The 22,772-nt window shown below is 40.1% G+C and overlaps 1 protein-coding gene across 1 annotated transcript in view; it reads right to left on the bottom strand.

Annotated features, from left to right (window-relative positions):
• The window catches only part of UVRAG (UV radiation resistance associated), a 97,414-nt gene that overhangs the window by 41,139 nt on the left and 33,503 nt on the right, over window positions 1-22,772 (bottom strand). Inside the window, exons 7-12 of the mRNA XM_059815497.1 lie at window positions 13,482-13,587; window positions 11,058-11,184; window positions 9,453-9,537; window positions 8,888-8,975; window positions 8,246-8,306; window positions 6,110-6,275 (exon numbers count right to left, since the gene is read on the bottom strand). Of these exons, the coding sequence (XP_059671480.1) occupies window positions 6,110-6,275; window positions 8,246-8,306; window positions 8,888-8,975; window positions 9,453-9,537; window positions 11,058-11,184; window positions 13,482-13,587 (633 nt within the window). The remainder of the gene's footprint in view (window positions 1-6,109; window positions 6,276-8,245; window positions 8,307-8,887; window positions 8,976-9,452; window positions 9,538-11,057; window positions 11,185-13,481; window positions 13,588-22,772) is intronic.

Raw genomic sequence — 22,772 nt, 5'->3', positions numbered from 1 at the left:
ATTTATGAAAGAATACCTGATCTAACTCTTAATCTACACACAGTAATATTTGCTGACCCAATGAAGACAAAAGCATTATTTTGGTGATCAAGAATAAAATAAGCCAGGATTCTAGCTAAATATCCTCAAGAATGTGGAACATAAAAATACAGTTCAAGATAAGTTCATGGCAAAAAGCATTCTTTGAGCAATATAGTTGAACACTTAACACACACTCAATCTACCACAAAGAATCAACTTTGCTTTGACAGCTATTAGATTTCTCAACAAACCATCTCCCTCCATCTGATTTAAGTTTGCCAAGATTTCTTCCCAAAGCTGCCATTTTATTATCTCAGCTGAAGTACCAAATGTGATTAAAGACCTCTCGATTGAGTTAGAAAATGTTAATGTCAGTGAAAAGTTATTCTTCACTTGCTTGTGTCATGATTTTTCAGATTGCTTTCTTGCAAGTGGCTGATCTGTTACCAGGCACAAAGCAATAACCATCTTCAGCTGCAGTAAGTCTACTGCAGTTGAAACTCTGATTTTCCCCTTCTTCGAAACAGGAGCAAGGCCACAGTAGCGAGGACTGCTTTTAGACTACGCTCATTCAACAAGTGGTTTCCAAACACTCCAAAATTATCCATTTGCTTGCTCAGCAACACTTATCTCCACTTATTTGCAAATCCAGCTTGTCACACTTAAAATAATTGAAAGACAACACATTGAGAAAGGTAATTTGGAAGGAGTCTTGCAGCAGAAATGGCTTTGATACAACCTTAGCTTTACTCACAGGCCCGAGAAGCGAAACTTTCTCCATCAGAACTTACCTGTCAGTAACTCACATTGCATGACTTAATACTGTGTAAACCACACGCTATATAACGGAATTTTTCTTTATCAGTGCAAATGAGTATATCTAAAAATACAACACCAACATATCAAATTAACTGCTGGAACGTGTGCAGATTAAAAGTACATTTGGCTCCCTAAACTAATTAAAAGCATCCCAAACTGGGGTAAACCAACCTGCTGGTTTGAATTCAAGACTCAAGCCAGAAGCCTTGTAGATACGTTAACATTCACCGCACCCAGTGCTGCAGCCCTTTGGCCCTGCACTTGCGTGTCGGCTTCAGCTGTACAGAAGCTGTATTAAAGTAAACTCACTCATGGCTTCACATCCATAAGGAATCCAAAACTATTCTGAAGATCCAACAAGGGCAGCCACGTTTCACACTTGATATGCTCTTCAGTTGCTACAAGACTGCCTCATCCCAGTGAAAGATGACCTGTTTTTTTATTATTCATATCTTTGCACTTCCTACATGGGCTACAGCAATGAAATGATAACTGGCCTTTAAGTTTTTGGCACTGAGAATTACAGCTAGTTTCGAGCGCTGCAGTGCCTCTGTGATATAAGAGGTCGGATGCACTCAGATGAAGTCTGATGCCAGCAGATCTTCACAACCCTGGCTCAGAATAGCTGCCTCTGGAACCCCTACCTAAATTAAACATCAAGACAAAAACTGACTAATAATTACAGTCTTCTGGCATTCTTGAAGTTCTCAATAATGATGAAGCTGAGCTCCAGAAAAAGACAATTTTAAGGTGTAACTCCAAATCACAGAAATAGTTTCCAGAAAGTTACTTCAGGATCAGACCTATCACTTTTATCTGCAAACACAGCATACAATTTTGATCCTGTTTCCTATGAGGACACAGTAGTGCAACAGACATTTCCTATGTTTAGTGAGAACAGAAGGTGTTCAGACAGGACAAGAAGTAGGATCATTTAGAAAGCCCTGGCAGCATGCTCGATTTTACTCCTCCCTGTGCCATTTCATACAACTGTTTGGTTCCTGAGGTACCCAACAGTCATAGAACATAACTGCAAAGATGTCAGATGCCTTTGAATGCAGATGCCCAAGGCTGCACCGCAGCTGTTTATGTATCCTTCAGCCTGTTGGTGTCTGTATTTGTCAAACAGAGTGAAAGTAAAGGCCTTAAATCTTGCTATAAACTATAAAAAGCTAAGGAAACCTTTACAGTAGTTCACTGTTATCTCAGATCAGCTAATGTCAAATAGTCCTGAAAAAAATACAACAGACTAGATCAGGCTTCTTCCATGACTGTCTAGGGCCTGTTTGCGAGTTTTTATTTTTAGATTTTATATATATTTTTGACCTTTATAACATTAAGTGGCAACAAGTTCAATATTTAAACATACAACACAAGAAAAAAAAATAGCACTTCGAGACCAGACAACTCTGAAACGCCTGTACGTGCTCCAGTAGCTATGCTTGAAAATGACAATGTTCTTTTTGCCTTTTAAATACAAAACCTTTTTAGATCATGTATTCTAACCCTTCATTTTTTTCCCCTAACCTGAAATATGACTTTGAGGTGGTTACTTTCTTACTATTACTAGTATTTTCATCCTCCCTTAACACATTTTGGTGGGAAGAAGGTGTAGCATGAGCCAGAACAGACTGCATGTACTATTTGATTTCTCTTTACTATTGCTACAGAGGACCAATGTTAGCAAAACTATTTCTTGAAATCATTCTTGTTTCTAAATTACCTAGCAGGGAATTAAGAGTTCTTGAAAATTTTTCAAAGACACAGTATGAATGAGAATGCAAAAATACAATAGAAATAATTTCTCTGAATGTGCATTTCACTTGTCCAGACACACACAGGGTACCAAAAAGGTGATTAAAGTCCAAAGAACATTATTTTTCTTAAGGGATTATACATATTTCCAAGCTGTCTAATGTGATCTGATTAAATGAGTATTCTATTCTTAAATATTCAACTGGCAGGTTGTTGAAGCGTCATGTGAAGTTTCAATTACAAAAGTAGCAAGCGAGCATAGCTTTGAGGCAACAGAGATGCCAAAAGACTACCAAACAGATGGCATAAGTGTGCTTTACTGTACTCACTTTAAAACGAACAAGGAGACTGATATGGTTTCAAAAGATTCAGTAGCTTCCAGCCAGCAAAATGCAGGCATTCACTTTGCGAGATGTTTAGCTTGTATCGGCATTGAAAGAAGAGAACTGAAGTTAGGACTATATAAAAAAAAGAATACGACAATAGCAGCAACACCAACACGGGCAATTTCACAAAGTGTGCCTCACTCCAGACATAACAATCCTTATTTTGCTCTAAACTGGAAGCCATTCTTTATTTGAAAATCTGGGAGCAGACTAACAGAAGCATTAAATGCAGGGCTTGACAGACAGTGTCAGAACGTATCATAAATAGTTTAATCTCAGCATTCTTACTATGTTTATGAGACTGCAATGAAGTGCTAGGTTTCAGTTGCACAAGAACACTGCCAAAGAATTTAGGTGGTTTATTCAGCAAGCATGTTTGTCACTGGAGGGAGGAACATGCTGCTGTCCTAAGTAGCTTGAATTTGGGAGTTACATATCCATCATTCGCTTTGAAATCCTTCAGACTCCAGACTTTTGAGGAATGGTACTCTCTCTTCCTACATATTCGATACACTCTGGAGATGTTGAGAGGGACCACTAAAGAAGTGCATTAATGAGATATTTAGTGAAAATCGTATTCTTGCCTTACCTTGGTGGTTCAGAAAGTCATAAAAGCAGACTTATGGGAGAAAACGTACAGCCTTTTAGTAGTACCAAAACTATTTTATGGAATACAAGAAGGGAACAGTTACTGAATAGAGTATAAACACTAATATCCCCACAATCACAAAGCTGACCATATTTTGTATGCCACTGGAAGGTATTCTAGACCTCATTCTACCTTCAGTAATGCAGCCAGACAAGTGCTAAGTTCTCACCACAGCCTCCTACTTCTTTTGTACACTCTTAAGTTCCAATATAACAGTAATTGCAGCAGACAAAATTGAGTATTTCTACAAGAACCTTGAGATTTAAGTGACCATCCAAGTCACTTGGATCATTCAAGTAAACAAAGCTGAAATGGATAAAGTATTTCCCAAACATAACTTAGATTCTGAAAGCTCTCAAAATATTTAACCATCTTATAATAAGGGCTTTGAAAAGCTGGTAGAGGAACTTGAAAGTGAAGTAAAACATTTATACAGTATAACGTTAAAACCAAACACGTGTACTTATGGAATTGCTCTCAAGTGAAAACATCAGCTATTCCCCCAATGCACGATTTTTAGAAGCTCTTAATACGGATCTCAAGGCAACCCTGCAGTCCAAAAAAATAAAAAGTATGAAGCCAAGTAAAACGTTTAACCTAGTCAATAATCATGGTGCTATGTGTTACAGTAAAGACCGAATATAGAGAAAACTTCACTGTAATTACTCAACAGTTTATATTGGCGTTTGAAAAGCTGCTAAAGGACAGGTCACTGAAATAAAGAAATTTAATAATGCCTGTTAATTGCTATGTTCAATTCAGTTAGGAGCAGGTGAGAAACATGAGCTATTAGTTTAGAAAGAAAACTGCAAGTTAAGACATTTGAGGTTTCCTGTAGCAACTGAAGCCCTTTGAGAGTTAGTAGGATTGACTCTCCAATAACTGGGAAGAGAAGATCTCAGGCAGGAGCTAATCCTGAAAAAATCTTCCAGAACACAGGTAAATGGCTCAACGGGGATTCATATACTTAGCTAAACTTTCTCCTTTTCAGAAATCTATTGTGAAATAGAAGTATTAAGTCATGAGGGTTTGGAAGGCTATAGCCTGAAAGACTAAACCTTCCAATCTGTCTCAGACAACAGGAAATTGGTTTAATCTTTATACACCCACACACAGGCAAGCTCTACTCCTCAGAAATTTGTTTTCCAGATATATATGTTCTAGTTTGCTACCCTTCTGAAAATGATGTACAGGAAGGAGAACGATTGTAGGCTTAGAGAACTAAACTGAAGCAAAACAGATGAATGTTCTTTTAAGTTACCCAGGAAGTGTTTGGACAAGTTATTAAAATGGTATCAAAATTAATGTGCAAGACATAATTATATAGTCATATTTTATTATGCCAAAACAGGAAGACCTCAGTGAGTTTAACTCTTAAGGCAAGTTACCTCTGCTGTCCTGCCAAAAGTCACTGAGCTTCAATGAGAAATCAGACACTTCCAAGCATCCCAATCCTCTCAACTATGCACAAGAAGACCTTCCATCTTGATTTGGACTATTAGGAATTAGCGTTAAAATAATATAATACTTTGATTGCGTACTTCCAAAGAGAAGGGTTTTTTTTCCACAGGCTTCGTGTCAAAAGAGAGAGCTACTTTCCACAAATTCATTTCCCCTCAGCCATTTCCTTTGCTCCCTTTTCAAACCTTGCGTATGGAAAAACAAAGTTACTGGCGCTGTGAGCCTGACTCTGCAGCCATCCATACACGCACAGGATCAGAGCGGAGCAGCTGGCCTCCCACAGCTGGTCAGTGTTGCATTCCTTTGAGTTCTGTGGTTGCAGGCTACAAAGTGAAGCTTAAAGCAATAATTGCCACTATTTTCATATTAGAGTACACAGGTGCAAAGACAGTGGGAAAATAGGCAAAGTGCCAAAATGCGGGAGAAGGCATTCAGAGTGAATTTAAGGACAGCAAGATAGTTTCTAGTAGCACAACAATAACAAAAGTGTAGCTACATGTTGAAAGACAATGATTACAAAACAAATGAAAAACTCTTCATTGAATATTACATTGATTTATAGTAGATAACACTTTACAGTGCTCTTTTTCAATTAAAATCCTCTGCATTGAAGAAAGTTATTTATTTTCTCATATTTATCAACCAGCACTCCAGTACTGGCAGTTAACTCCTCAGTGAAGCTACACTTGCTATCTGCAGGTTATTCTCATGGCCAGTGGAAAAACATGAAAGGCAAGTTTTCCCACCAGCAGCCAAAACTTACCTATAAAGACACATTATTTAAGTTTTTCTAGCATTATTAGAAGCCCAAGCAATAGTATATATGTGCCAACAGACCTAGAATGACAAAGCTGAACTACTCTACAGAATTTCAACATGAGAAACTCAAAGGACTGTCCCACGGCTACTGAAAGCAGTAAGAAATCACTTCAAACTCCGTGTTACTTCAGACTACCTAAAACTGTTCAAGGGTTTTTTCTTGTTTTGAAGTACATAAGCATATTTATGACATACTTACTCTCGCTCTTTCTCCGTCAGTTTGTCATTGATATTATCTTTGATTGTAGACCGGGAGCCCTTGTGAATTATAGGATACCTGAGTGGCACTTGTAAGAAGTAGGATATCATTGAAACCAGGTGAGCGGTGTAGCCCAGGGCAACAGCAATGCTTCCATCATCTTTTGCTGTCAATAACAAGAAGATTCCATTATTTAATCATTTGGATCCCACTGCAGGCTCAGCACAAGTTCATCCTTATTGCTTAGGGAATGATTTAATTAATGAAGCTAGCAGAAGTTGTAACTTAAGAATAGGTGCAAGTCAAATACATTTACACTGCTTTACAATTGTTTGCAGTTCACTATATTTACCTCTTTCAGTAAAGGGCAACGTAAAATGGGTAATGGCTTGTTCTCCTTCCAACTTTACACTTTCAAAGCTACAAGTTACTCTTCTCAACATTTGGCTGGGGGGGGAGGGTACAGAAGAGATGGGAAAAGTGAAACAAAATTCCCAAGACAAAACTCAAGTCTTAAACTTTCTGCATTTCTCTAGATGTAGCTGACATGTATGACCGGGGTCAGGGAAAAGCTGCATTCCTCCATAACTTTATTCATTAGTGAGATCAGTTGGAGAGACACCGACCCCAGGGTATGAACTCTGTTCTCTGCCAAGAATTGGAAGAACTTATATTAACCCATTGTTTTAAAGTATAATTTTCAATTTGACATTTAAGGTTTCAACCTTAAAAGCTTCACCTGCCGGGAATACACACAGGTCTTGCGATTCAAATTACATCCTTTCACAGTGTAATGGCTTTTCCTTTCTGTTTTCTCTATTCTTCTTCTTTGTAAGTGAACACACCAATACAAACAACGTGACAGTCATCCCTTCTGAGGCACAAGGGAGTCCCGTGAAATCAACCAGAGGACCTTCTAAGAAAGCTTATAGTGATGTTCAACAACAACTATGAAATCATGCTGAGCTCTATTAGAACATGACAATATTATTATTATCTACTATTAATACTATTATTATCTATCAAATATTATTATCTACTAAGAGTCTGAAATAAGATACATGTCAGACAGTTGGTTTTCAAATTTAACTGCGTATTTCACAAAGTTGAATGCTTAGTACTTCTTCCTCGTAATACAGTATTTCTAGAAGCTTTGATAAAGAATTAGGAATTCTTTTGTAAGGAATTAATACCAGCAAACTGAAAATGGGCCAAAAGATGCACGCCACTGATTTCTCAAAAATTACCACACTGAGTTCGTTACCACATTTAGTGCAATCAGGAAAACAAAGCAATTAGCAATTAGCAATTAGCACAAGTTATTTCCTATGGTATGGCTTTGAAGAGTTAGACAATTGATTGAGGTTTTCGCCCAAGAAACTACATGCCTTGCAGAGTGCGCAAGTACTGGGAGCAAGAAATTCTCAAGGGGATTTTAATGAAATTCCAATTCATGTCAAATATTTGTAGATGAATGCATACAGTTACCTGTACAACTGTTATACAGACAGGCATATTATATATTTGCTTCTGCAACAGGATGACTGTAGACAGTTAAAGTAGAAGCTGACTTGTAAAATACTCCACACTGTCAGGCAGCTTTAAAGTCTTACTTATGCAAGATATTTATTTGGCAAGTTCACTGGCAACTACAGCAAACTGAATGGGGATTCATGTACATTGCCCCATCAAGATTTATGGGCTGAAAGTAGCCACAATGGAATTTTAGGTCAGATTCAAGTATCTTCCAGAATCACTAAGTTTCGAAAGCACCTCTGGAAATTGCATAGTCCTAGCCCCCTTCTCAGAGCAGGGTCAGCTACAGCAGGTTGCCCAGTACTGTGTCCAGTCGGGCTTTGAGCATCCCCAAGGATGGAGACTCCACAGCCTCCCTGGGTAATCTGCTCCAGCGTTTCAGTATTGAGTCTTAGAATACAGAGGTACTTTTCTAAGAATCAACAGTAACTTCCTTTGTACTAGCTAGGAAGTAGGAATAAATAATGCATAAGTTTTTTTCTAGTCTAGACCTTTCTGGTCAGAAATTTGGATCCTAAGTCATTGCTATCAGTCTACTTAATTTCATGAAGTTCAGAAGCAGTGTCAACTGTAACGACTAAATTAAGAATATCCAGCTACCTTGAAAGTCTTCAGAATTAGGAAGCTTGACTCCACAAACAAAGTAATCCTTTTGATCATTCTGTAAGTTTAAAATCAACAATGGAAAGTGAGAATGGAACAGTAACATCCAAAAAACAGAAACCTGCACAAAATCCGATGACAACAAAACATTTTTATAAAGAAAAAACTAAATATCCAATGAAACTCTGTGACTTTGACGTGGTGTTTTAGTCCACATTTCACATAATTCAGAAATAAATGCAACTTTTGTAAAGAAGGAAGAGCTTTGTATTAATCAATTCATTACATAAAAGGTTTTGGAGCTCAGTATTTTGACATCTGTTTATGTGCACTCTGTTAAAGTTCAGCTAGCCTCCTGTCAGGGTTACTTTATATAATTGTAAACAAAATGGAAAGTATCCATTAGATTACAGCTACAGCTATTCTACTTTTACAGTGGAGCCTATTTGAGAGATGCCAGCATGCAAGTCCTCTCCCCGTGAGGTTTGCAATCTAAGGACCAAATCCAAGAAAAAGCTGGAAAAAACAGCATGAGTGAAGAGCAGGTTTCATCACGAATATAACATGATATTTGCTTGCAGTGTAAAAAAGGGAAGTTCATTTCACATCAAGCAGATTTTTAGAACGTTAAAAACATACCAGATCAATAGGGTAGATATAGGATAGCTCCGACAGCAATTGCTTGCATCGAATAGTCTGCTGGGCATTTGTCTTCAAAAACAGTTCTCTTTGGGGAAAGAGATCCCAAAACCATTAGTTTCTTCAAAAGCTTTAAGTAAAGGTATCAAGCCCTCATAACCCTTCTGCATCTTCCCAAGTATCACCTCACCTCCCTAAAAAAGCTAGGTAATGCCACCAAAAAAATACAGAAGACAAAGCTAACTTTTCATTTTCAGTTGTACCTCATATTATAGGCATATTTTGGCTATTTTGACAATTAAGTATTACAAAGCCATGTTACACTAAAACAGACCTAAAAGTCCTATTGTAGTCTACACATGCAACCAGGCACCTTTTTTCTTCTCTTGTAGACTTGCCACTGTTAATTATCACTTTAGATATCTACAAATTGTAGCACAGATGTCTTAACAGAAGTTTTGGGGCGACACTAGGAAGAATTTGGTGCCAGGACTCCCACTTCAAATGGCCTACTCTCAAGCCTGTATTTCCTTTCCAACTGCAGAAAAAGCATAGGTCCTTTTACCTCTTAGCAGTGCATTCCTTTCTTAATTCATGCAGGGATTCATTATGCTCTTGAAGTTTCTGGTATTCAGTCTCAAATGTGTTTTCTAAACAACATGAGGAATCGGGAAAAAAATTAGTATCAAGTATTTTCTTAGTTATCTAAAGTTTTAAAAGTAGATACTGACACAAGTGTTGGCAATAATCACAGAATCACTAAGGTTGGAAAAGACCTATAAAATCACCAAGTCCAACCATCACCCCAACCCCACCATGCCCATCAAGCCACATCCCACAATGCCACGTCCACACGTTTCTTGAACATCTCCAGGGATGGTGACTCCACCACCTCCCTGGGCAGCCTCTGCCAGTGCTTCACCATTCTCTCAGTAAAGAAATTTTTCCTAATATCCAGTCAACCTCCCCTGGCACAACTTGAGGCCATCTCCTCTTGTCCTGTCGCTTGCCACTTGGGAGAAGAAACCAACACCCACCTCACCACAACTCCCTTTCAGGAAATTGTAGAGAGCCATGAGGTCTCCCCTCAGCCTCCTCTTCTCCAGACTGAACAACCCCAGCTCCCTCAGCCGCTCCTCATCAGACTTGTGCTCCAGACCCCTCACCAGCTCCGTCGCCCTTCTCTGGACACGCTCCAGCACCTCAATGTCCTTCTTGTAGTGAGGGGCCCAAAACTGAACACAGCATTCAAGGTGCGGCCTCCACTTACTCTTAGATCTTAGATCTTACTCTTAGATCTTAGATGCCCATTTTCCGTGTTATGCTGCCAAACGGGGGAATGACAATGCAGGAGGAACACAAGTGTTCATGCACTATACACAATTCACCAACCAAATACAACCAACGAAAGCTCATTCTCCTTTTAACACCTGTCCTCCTCATGTCCACAGTAGTGGAGTAATTCAATTAAGGCATCTCAATACTTGCATAGCCAGAATTAAGTAAATGGCAAAAAAAAAAATCATTATTAGTAGTGACTAACTATTTTAGACTCAACTAAGTATAAAAAAAAGAAAGTCCTGCAACAAGATCAAATATCCGTGTAACTTGGTCTCTGGTGAGCTCCAAAGAGACAGCGATAACAGCATTTTAATATAGGACACTTTCCTAGTAAAACAAAATACCAAGAAGACTGAGCATTTCACCTTCCACTTACGTAATAAGCTACCAAGAGGGATTTTTGTCTTCCAACATTTAAAATGGAATCCTAATCACAGGTACAATAACATCCCTCATGACATTATAACATGCCTGCATCAAGCCACTGTTTACTGCATTACAGTTACAGCTTTTCTGATTTTCTCATACAATTTTAATGAAGCACAGATTTAAGATTGCTTTAGAGAGGTGTCATAATAAGGAGTTATTTAGAGACAGGATACCAGAAACTGCTGTCCAGAATTCAGTATAACACAGATGGTGAAGAGATATCTGGCTGCAAACTTCAGATAAAGAAAAACACAAGCACGTTAAGAGCCAGGAAAAAAAAAAAAAAAAAAAACACCCAGCACCTTCATTTTGGTCGCCACAATCATAAGCTAGGCTACTACTCTTTTGGTCAGCGGAATATGAGTATCTGCAATGGAAGCAGTAACGTTTCTACACTTACCTCTATCATGCAAAGTACTTTTTTCCTTATGCAACAGGGCTACTTCTTGACCAAGAGCCTTCTTCTGCCTCTCCAGTTCATTACGTAGCACCAGGATCTTCAACTGTAAACATTCACTCTCCTTTTTCTATTGGAAGAAAAATAGATTTAAAAGAAGTAAAGTTTTTCTGCACACAAGCAGTTCCATAAAAGGTGGGATAGGAGGGAAGGAAAAATAAGGACAAGACTAGTGTCTGCCAGACTAAAGGCTGAGCTCATAGATTACCAAAGACTCTAATCTTTTTGCTGCTTTGGAAGGAGAGAAACTCAGCTGTGTCCCACAGTGCTTGTTCCTCCTGTGGGATGCATCTCCTCTGCTATGCTCAGTGATGCAACCTGGCCCAGGGCAGAAACTAAGAGAGGAAGGGGCGGCAGGAGGAAGCTTCCGCAGGACAAGTACATAGAGATTAAGAGCAGAGCACTAGCAGCACGATGAGCATTCATTCCCTGGCAAAGGGTTCAGCAACAAGAGGGAAGATGAGCAATGAGGATTCCATACTAAATTGAGGCAGGGAACTGGAAAAAGGCTGGAGATGTCTGAGCTGCACTATTAGATCCAATCCCCAGCTTCAGGGTGATGAGAACAAACAGGATACAGAAGGAAAGAACACGTAGCAGGGAGCAGGTTACGTCATTACACACAATTATACTTGACGAAGCCCTTCTGTAAAAGCTTTAGGATTTGTCCTGTACCTGCTCTAAATCTATTCCTGTGTTTAAAAAGAATCTGCTTTTTCTTTCATGCACTGTCTCCACTAGGAAATTATGCTGCCATGTGCACAGTAAACCAGAATTTTCTATTACAAGTGGGTTTTTTGGTTTGTTTTAAGGAAGGAATATCTACCCTGTTTAATAGATACTTGTTGAGAGTAAGTGGAGACAGATTCAAAATGGAAAAGAGAAGTTACATCCCTTCAGTTCAGTCATACCCCTGATAGAGTTCAAAGCCTGAAGGGGCCGTCAGACTTGCGAGCAGGTCTTGTGTAAGTACTACCAGACACTGTCACTTTCTATAACTCGGCCAGCTTTCACTTTTTCAAGCAGTTAATGGAGATAACTTTACTTCAACACTAGCTGCCTGAAAAAAAAAAAAAAGTCAGCTCTTGCTGAACTCTTCGTTCCACTTCATTTTTGCTTCAGTTACACATGTAAGTTCAGCCTTCTGGTTTAAGACTGCAGCAGGAAACACGACTTCATATTAAGGAATGAAACTACAGTTCACGCACTTATAAAGGGGAATGGAAGCCCAACAAGAGTTTCCACTATTATACAAAGGAAAAGAAAAATAGGTAGTAATTTCCTTATACCATAGACCATGGTTGCTAAGAAGTTGCATCACATATACTATTATTGTCATTTTTGCTTTTAGTGTTCTTCATATAGTTTTGCTCACACATATTTATAAAGGAAAAGCCTTTGCATAGATGGACAAGGTTATCGGTAACTGGAAAAAAAAAGACGGTTAAAAACCTTTTAACAGTTGAGATACCAGCAGCAGGCAAAGCAGCTCTGGGTTGGAGTCACTCACAGGAGATGTTATATTGCCCCGGAAGGGAGCTGATGACTTTGCTTCTTTGTCTACAGTGCAATCCTGTAATTAGAGTGGGTAAACAAACTCCCATTTTTCCATTTTGTCAAACCCTTAAACCAGTTTGACACTTTTGGAAATCAGCTGAGCACTCTCAACCCAGAATCTACCTTAAAGTAATAACATAACTTCACATCACAAGTTTGCCCTTTCCTACACAAGGCACCAGGCACGTGCAGTGAGTACCAATATAATGAAGTCACCACGAGCCACTCTTGTTCTGTCAACTCACTGCTTTGAACGAGCTCAGCCTTTCTGGGCAGAAAGTAGAAACTAGTGTCAGTACACTTTTTTGGAGAGGGGAAGAGGACAGGCAAAACAAACTGTCAAAAGCTATTGCAAGATCTAATACAATTCCTGCTTAAAATGAAAGTGTCACTTGAGTGACAGCTTTTGCCTGAATTCTATTCACCCAAAGGGGATAAGGTGCAAGAAGATAGAGCCAGTAGACTCACCTCATTCTAAATCCACCACAGGTTCCTGTCAAGATTTATCTAAATCATTAAAAGTTTGTTTTTTCTGATAACCCTCTTTCATGCATTTTGCAATGTTCTGCTTTTATAATACAAAAGCAATTGTACAAAATAAAGGCAGAAAGAGGATAAGCAATCTATCTGAGTAACACACACAAATCTAAAATCCATTACATTACACTTCTCAGGTCAGTTCCCATTTTAAATGACTGGTTTAAATAAAGATTTCAAGTTAAAGTGTTAAACAAAACAAGCTTATGGTCAAGACATCAGCCAGACGCTTCAGCAAGCCTGCAGGATAAGGTTTTAAATAATCAAACTTACCAGTTCGTTGCTTGTAGATGTACATCTCAGCTTTTCTTCAATCTCCCTTCCTATCTTCTGAACAGTTACCTGAGTCTGTTTAATTGCACACTGGGCTCTGTGAAGCCTGTAAGGACAAGAGAAGTTACAGTTGTACTAAAGGTTCCCCACACGAGTCCTAACGATGAATGTGCCAGCCGCCTCAAAACCAGCAGAGATAATATGAATTCAGATTGTCAGCTTCTTTTTTTGAAATGAAACATTAAGAGAGGAATTATAACTTGCACAGTTTATAAATGAGTATCCAAAGCAAACCAGGAAGCCTCTAAATTCGATCAAGTACCAAGTGTCCTCTTCATCTGTTATATTCCGTAGATGTCAATAAGGTAAAGCTGTAGGTGAGAGAGCAGGCAATTATAGGGATCTCATGTAACAATTAAGTTATGACACTGTTCACATCTAGACAGATACACATGACAGTTACCATGAACATTGTTAACATAGGCCAGCTTTAAAAAAGTGCAAGTACCCTTCAGATACACACAGCTACCCAGGCCAAAAGCACAAACTACCCTTTAGTATGTCCAAATACGCTATGGGCCCTTCTGTAACAAGAACATGGGTTTCTGAACTGAATCACATTTGAAGCGTGAAAAGATGATGAGGTGTTTCTGATCATTAGCCTGGGCTTCAGGGTGAAGAGGGAAAACTGATTATTTGTCATCGTTATTGAAAAAAAAAAATCAGGCAGAGGAAAGCAATGGCAAAAACAGGTCTAAGAGAGGCACTAACATCTTAAAATTAACATGGAGTGGAAATTAACGTATTTATTAGAAAAAACAATGAGAGTTGGTCTGCAGACACAGACTATGTCTTTTAAGGTATGCAAACCCAGGCTTACTTTTCCCATTCCTTGTTTCACTACTAATGGCTTCTCCTTTTGTAAGGATATTCTTCAGGCAGCCTTGCTGCTTGGGTGAACACCTAACTAGTTGGAACAGCAAAAACGTGGTCAGATAGCCTACTGTATGACATTAGTGCTTTGCCAGGCAAACATAACAAAAAGACCAAGCCTGCTTCAATGGATGTTTTAATGATCATCTCCACGTCACCAAAATTAAAAATCTCTGCCTCTTCATAGGAATGCTTAATTTTACAAAAGCAAGGCTACCAATTTGCTGTGAACCAAGGACCAAAGCACTAGAACAGCACGTAGTAGAGGCCACTCAGCTCCTTTCTTTTACATTCTCTAATCCCTTCAGAGTTATAAGCAATTGAGGCATTGCTATTTAAAGTTTTTGGCTAAGGGTTTTTAATGGTCTGTATGCAGCTAGACCAAGATAACCAGGCTACATGCTTCAGGTATGAGTAACCACAAAGCATTACTCCTCCTCACACCATCTCCCCTCTGCATCCCATCTCAACAGCACACATTACATATTGGTTAATCAGTGTGAGGAGAGAACCTAAACCACCTAGCCCAGCAAACAAATGCACGGAGAGGAGATTATGCATGGAAAACAGGGAGGTCTTTGCGATTTAGGACTTACACATCTTATAACTCTAAGCAAATACATATAAGTCATCATACGCCTTTCATTCCTTCACACTATTACTTCTCCTAAAAGACACTCTCTGGAATAGATTTTTGTTTGAAATTACACTAAGTGATTCTATTGGTTTCTTTAGAGCTCCTCGGACTGCTCATAGCACACACAGCCTAGGAGATTTTTAGGGGTAGCTGTACCCCACCTAAATCAAACATCAAGCAGCATGGCTCTGCTGGCTCCTAAAGGCTTCTGGGGGTGGAAGAAGACTGCCGAGGCCAACAGCCCTGGGTCCTGGGTCACCCAAGGGCTCAGAGTATTGAGGCCTCCTGGAAACACTTATTTCCTAGTGGGAATTACTACTTATACCTCTCACATTCCCAAATGCATCTTGAGGCTGTTGGCTAAGTAACATATGGATACGCAGGTCAAAGCCAAGGTTTGCTGACCATCCTGCATGTCATTTAGATCTCTACTGTCACATCACATAGCAGAGTTTCCTACTTCGACAGTTTCCAGCCTGTCCCTTTCCAAAAGTCTGGAACATTTTCTTTCCAGACATAAGAAAGCCTTACCCAAAGCTAAAACTTATAGGCAAAGAGTAATAAGAGTGACATTTCCCTTTCCCTTTCTCTCACCTTCATCTAATTTTATACTGGAAGAACATTCTTGATTTAGTCAGTTAGGGGATTAAGAAAAAAATTCTACAAGTCTTGACGTCATGCCACGTAGGTAGCAAAATCTGACTGCCGAAAAATGTTTTACTCTTTGAAAAAGTATTTATGAAACTGATAAATTGTTAGAAAGGTCATTTGCCATATGAATTCCTCACAGGGATACTCAGCTAACAACCTACACATTTTATAACAGCTTCAAGTTCTTCTGCCCGTGTATAAGGAACAAACATCTACTCAGACTGACTTTTCAAACCAGTATATATGTTAGGATACTTCTTCAATTTGGTGAATCTATATCTAAAGATATATTCCTAACCTATAAAGACTGCTATACAGAGTAATTCAGCAATCAAGTCTGCTTTTAATAAAAAACAGTTTTCTTTTTAAGCCTAACATCATCCAGGCGTTTCTTGCAATATAAAAAAAACCCTGCAGTTAAACTCGGCTGCCTTGATGCCAGATAGTGCCATTTACATTGAGCCAACCCGTATCAGTAAGTTTTCTTTCTTGCAATCCCAGTATGTTTCACTGTTGTTCCAAGAACTTTACAATGGTAACAGTAAGATCATGACCACATCCGAAATTAAGCCTTCCAAGATTAAAATTTTAGGGACTTCGTGTCACAAAAACAGCAACTATCAACAGAAATCTCCTTTCCCCAGCCAAAGAAGCCCCCACTGCACCCACATGGAAACTGTTGGTCATCCAACAACGGGAATACAAACCAAGCCGTAAGAACATCAGCATGGAAATTTTGTTCGTCATTTCTGCATGCAAAAGACAGACTTTGGTGGAGGCAATTATGATTGCACCAATGAATGGAGATCAGCAAGTTGAGGCCATAAATCTGGATTAAAACTTTTATATAGTGAATGGAGAGAAACTTCAACGCTAATTGACCGCATATTGTTTCCATTTCTACTCTGAATGCAAGTCCAACGCTACAGCCCAAAGTTAGCACAATTTGTGCTTTGAGGAAAATCCGGCTTGGTTTAGTAATTTACAACGATGAGCCAACTGATGGCATAATCTACGTGCTATCAGCCAGTGCAGGATTCTTCCTAGATCATTCAACAAGGTTTTTTGCTATTTATTATTAAAATTAGCACTTCCACAGCACTTTAAGAGCTAATGCAGGCCTTCAAGAGGCCACTGGCCTGCTACCAAATTTCCTTCGGCGGTCAGGAAAGCCAAGCCAGTTACGGCAGAAACTCAAGCCTTTTTAAAGAGATAGCTTAGCCAACAGTGTCGTCATCCTGTGTCTGCAGGCTGCTCTGGTGTCTCTGCAGCAGCTTACAGCCATTGTCAGCCAGCAGCAGAGTAACACAAATGTTAAGTGTGACAGATTTACTGCTGTTGCTTGGGGCCCTGAGAGCTGCTGTGCAATTGTCCAACATCAGGTGAGTTGCATGCTGCTGCCTGGGAAAGAATTGGAAAGAAAAGCAGACATTAAAATTCCTTACCACCCTAATATAGTCTAGAGGTGGAGATCCACGAAGCCGTTGTTCTACTCCCATTCTCCTATCACCTGCTTTCTGAGATGAGGGAGACTAAGAGGAAACAAAATACTCTCCCCTTCCTTTGGAAGTTTAAAAGACAACGGGACAGATACAAAAACGTTAGCCAGGTACTGTAAGCTAAGACCAACAAAAGCTGCATCCCTAATCGATCTAGGAAGAACCAGCAGGCAAAAATTCAACACTTCTCCTCTTCACTTGCTAATTCCCAAGTTGCCGAAATACGGGGTATTTGGGTATTTCCTTCAAGGCTTTTCCAGTCCAAAATAAAATTGTTTCCTCTTCCCCCCAAAAAAACCCTACTTTCCACCTTGTCTGTATGATTTGAAACAATTCCAGCATACAATGTTCTGCTGATCAGTTCAACAAAGGTAATGACTTGGAGGAAAAAAAGAAGTTGCCAAGTTTTGGACTTCTTCACCGCTACATGATTTCTTTGCAATAACATCCTTGCCTTGTTTGCAAGATCAGTTTTCCTGACTTCCCAAGACTGCACAATGCAGCAGTCTGACATAATTTGATTTTACAACTTGGGAATGTGCTGTAACAACACATTTGCTCTCTTTCAGCTTGCAGTATGTTTGAGGCAGTGTTTGAAGGTTCAGCTGAAGCACATTCCTTTAAGACACGCTGCAGCATCCTGCAACTGATATATCCTTCTTGGTCATGAATTAGTCTAGTGATTTACTAGTTTATATAGCAAGTTCATTCCTGGCTGCAATCGTTAAAAAAACCTGAAAGCTGGAGTGTAGTGACTGTTGTGCCTATTAAGCTAATATACTTTTATATTTACACTAATGAAAGAGCCTCAACTTTATTAGACATTTGATACATGATTTTGTAGTTCTATCACACACTCCAAGTATCTGTTTGCTTCTATCAGACACATCTGGATTTTTCATGTACAGAATTTTAAGCTATAAATACATCAATTAATTACAGCAGTCACATACTGCAGCTACTTCTCACACAAGAAATAAATACCTATGGTCTTATTTGCCAGAACAACCTTAGTTTACAATGAGACTAAATTTAAACTGAGAATTACTACCAGGGATTTAGAAAATATAACAGAACACTTCTGGCAATAAGTGAGATGTAGGATCCTGGAAGTAAAATACCCAAACCTACTATTAAAGAAAAAAAAATAATCCAAAACTTTCCTATTAAATACAAAAACCGGAACGTACACTACTTCATATCAGTCCAGAAATTAGATTATGGAGAGTGCCAGCCAGCTATAACTTTTTTTTTTTTTTTTTACATAGCCACTTAAACCATCATTTGCTACATCTGCTTTCCCACAAGAAAAATTTTTCTAATTTATAATCATATACTCCCTTTCCCAATTTCCTTGGAAACCTATACCTACAATTTGTCAAAAGCAGATATAGAGCGAGAGAAGACAGTAGGGAGTAAGAAGAGAATAAAATGCAAGTCTGATTTGTTCATTTATGGCATTAAACCTCTACAAGAGCCAGTGCTGTAAGAAACTCAAATAAGACAGTGCTGTTGAAGCACAGATACTTTCCATCATTCTTTCAAACAGTTTTGAGTCTTACATGTGTAAGACTCAAATTAAGCTTTTGAATAATCAGCTCCATGTGGACCCTGCAACAGTGGATGCTTTGAGCTATTTGCAAATGGAGAAAAAAAGAAAAAAACACATCTATCAGACTGGCAGCAGGGGAGGTCCTGGCCTCCAGTGTGAAGAACATCTGAAGGAGCTAGCTAGTATATAGATCACCTTCAATACACACAGGGCATGAACGGAAGAGGAGAGCCTTAACGTGAAGCACAAACATTTTTTTTCCAGAAACGACGTCACAAAAACTGAGATCACAGAATCACTAAGGTTGGAAAAGACCTATAAAATCATCAAGTCCAACCATCAACCCAACCCCACCATGCCCACTAAACCATGTCCCGCAGTGCCACGTCCACACGTTCCTTGAACACCTCCAGGGATGGTGACTCCACCACCTCCCTGGGCAGCCTCTGCCAGTGCTTCACCGCTCTCTCAGGAAAGACATTTTTCCTAATATCCAGCCTGAACCTCCCCTGGCACAACTTGAGGCCATTTCCTCTTGTCCTGTCGCTTGTCACTTGGGAGAAGAGACCAACACCCACCTCACCACAACCCCCTTTCAGGCAGTTGTAGAGAGCGATGAGGTCTCCCCTCAGCCTCCTCTTCTCCAGACTGAACACCCCCAGCTCCCTCAGCCGCTCCTCATCAGACTTGTGCTCCAGACCCCTCACCAGCGCCGTCGCCCTTCTCTGGACACGCTCCAGCACCTCAAGGTCCTTCTTGGAGTGAGGGGCCCAAAACTGAACACAGTATTCGAGGTGCGGCCTCACCAGCACCGAGTACAGGGGCACGATCCCCTCCCTACTCCCGCTGGCCACACCATTTCTGACACAGGCCAGGATGGCGGTGGCCTTCTTGGCCACCTGGGCACACTGCTGGCTCATATTCAGCCGGGTGTCGATCAACACCCCCAGGTCCTTTTCCACCGGGCAGCTTTCCAGCCACTCGTCCCCAAGCCTGTAGCGTTGCATGGGGTTGTTGTGACCCAAGTGCAGGACCCGGCACTTGGCCTCGTTGGACCTCATACAATTGGCCTCGGCCCATCGATCCAGCCTGTCCAGATCCCTCTGCAGAGCCTTCCGACCCTCCAGCAGATCAACACTCCCGCCCAACTTGATGTCATCTGCAAACTTGCTGAGGGAGCACTAAATCCCCTCATCCAGATCATCGATAAATATATTGAACAAGACCGGCCCTAAAACTGAGCCCTGGGGGACACCACTTGTGACCAGCCGCCAACTGGACTTGACTCCATTCACCACAAGATGTCTCTAATCCTCTTATTCCAATTCATAGATTTCACTCCAGCATTGGGATGGATTTACGGCTTGATTTTTTTATTCAAAGAACAAATGTTTTGGGGGCAAACAACAGAGAAAGTGGGATTTTTTTGTTCTTTATACCAGTGCTTATCAGTTTATGGTTACAGAAACCTTGCTGCCAGGGCAACAGACAAAAAAAAGTCACGTTCAAGATGTTGTACATCACAGAAAGGTAAGTTACATGCAAATCAAATTTCCAAAGGGCATAAATATGTAAAGATGACTCCTACCAGTACAGTGACACTGGTATAATCCAACAGCCTTTTGCTGACATGTAACTTGCCAACAAATCTTAATATAAGTCCTATTCTCGTTCTGAGACAGTGAGCAAGGCTAAGACTGGAGTTCACTGCACAACTGGAAAGGAAAACGCATAAATTCAGGTTGAATGGGTTACAGGCTCCACCCAAAAAGGGACACAGCTGCTCTCAAGTTGATTGCGCTCTTCCTATCGCAGTCCACACAACTGATAAGGTGTTTGTGACAACTGAGCACAGGCCTTACCCACTGGAGAGAGAAGGAGGAGAAACAGCAGTCAATATTCAGATGACTCATTTTTTCAAGCTGCATACTGCTGCACTTTTTCCTGGAAGCCATCCTCAAACTCAAATCAAAGTTTACTTCCAAGAGAAGTAGAATTCTGCAGCTGAAGTAGAGAAGCGAGATCTCCCACCAGACAAAAGGACAGTCGTAACGCTTACAAAGTATTCTGCAGCTTCTCAGTCATAGATGCATTCCCCACCCTGCACTGTTTTTAATTATCAGAGATTAGAGCATTTTCTCTAATGTGAGATCTTTAATCTGTTGTATTTGATCTCAGTCAAAACGCAGTACTGACTTTCCCTGATGTGGTTAGGTATTTCTGAGCATTTTGGAGACGTGACTGCATTCACTTAAATCTTTGCCCAGGCTGAAAGATAAAGCAATTAGCTGCACCATTCTTACGGCCATACCCAGGACAAAGTCGTAACAAAAATAAAAAGTCCCAGTGTCATTGTTCCACAAAAATCCTCCTTCTTAAACACTTCCAGGTATCTGTTAGAAAATTAGTTAGTTAAGTGACATGCTCTGTTTTTCATCAACTCTAATAAAGACAGAAAAAGGAGAAGGACTGGGTTATGACTCCTAATCTAGTTGCACATTGCTTCATTGAGATGGTCTTTTACATGCCGTCACAAATAAAGAAGAATAAAGCTATTTTTGAAGTTCTGCACAGCTCTGTGTAATCCCTCCCCTAAACGGTGCTCTGAAACCGAATTTGATCAAGACCTAGCAACGTGCCTATCACGCTTACGCTAAAAATCTGCCACTGTAGGGGTGTTTTATTCCACATGGTATATTAGGAAAGCTGAAGAGCAGAGCAGCAGACGACTATTAACCCCACAGTTCAGTTAAAACACAAAAAAAACCCACCTCTCTCATGCTTCATGGATTGTTTCAACTTGCTATGACCCATGCTGCTCTCTTCTACAGATTTTGGCAAAAGTCAGGCTTGTAAATCGATTCTTCTGATGACTGATTAGCCTCAGTTTCCATATAGCTTAGCACCACACAAGTAAAATGCCTGGGAACAGATTTGTCCGAAAGTCTGATTCCACAGATCAAAATCCCTAAGGAACATCTCAAAAAAAAAAAAATTCAGATCCCAGTTTCCATCTCCATCACTACTTCCCAGGAAGACACCACCCCACAATTCCAACCCACATGGTTTTTAGGCCAAGAGAGATGACACTTGTTATACTGTTCATCCATTTCAGTACTGCTTATTAAAGTATACAGAGGCAGTCAAGAGGTCCAATTACAGTTCATATTTGTTTATGCTGGCCGTAGGCCACCTGGGTTTTCACGTCCAAAGCCAAGGGGATGCCTGCCTTGTCTTGGCTGCCTATACAGCAGGAAGAGCCAAGTTTTCCAGGTGGAAATCTTTCCTAGTTAGAAACATCAAGCCTGGCCATCACAGAAAAACAGCCACACTTATCACTAGCAAAGGGAAGTTTTAGAAGAGGAACTTACTGATTTAAGAGCACAAGTCAGGCTAAGAGGAATCCTACTACCCATTCCACACTTGAGACGGTGTATTTCCACATCTGCTGGGAGGGTGTGATGGCAGCAACAGTAGCAACGTTAAAGTCTCAAAGTCTGCAATGTGAGCCAGCAATTTGATTGCTAATATACTCACAAGAAAAGCTAGAGCAAGGCACTGAAAGAGCATCAGGCTATTAGTGATGGCCTTTTCCTGCCACACACACACCATCTTCTCAGAATGCAGCACTGTTCCTACTGCATGAACACCCATAACTACAACATTTATAAAGGCTTTGGACACGGATATGAGTTGGGATACTTCTCTGAGGAAAGAACAGCAAAGAAAAAAGCTAGAAACAAAAGACTTAACTGTCAGTGCACGTTTTAAAATGAAAAAAAATCTTTGTACCTCCTCTTATCTCTAAATATGCATCTACCAGCATCCTAAAGGGAAGAGGGTAGCAAAGAAAAACTATTTCCATGCAGTCAGAACTGCAGAGGCTAGAGACTGAATCCTACTTGCTGCACAGCTCCATTGGGTTCACTTTTTTCACGGAGATGAGGGAAGTAGAGGAACTTAAGGAAAGTTCAAAAGACAGTACAGCTTTGTGTAGCTCACCTCTGGGGTTGTTACCA

The sequence above is a fragment of the Gavia stellata genome, chromosome 1 (genome assembly GCF_030936135.1).
Source record: "Gavia stellata isolate bGavSte3 chromosome 1, bGavSte3.hap2, whole genome shotgun sequence".
NCBI lineage: Eukaryota > Metazoa > Chordata > Aves > Gaviiformes > Gaviidae > Gavia > Gavia stellata.
This window is presented reverse-complemented; position numbering and strand designations above follow the sequence as displayed.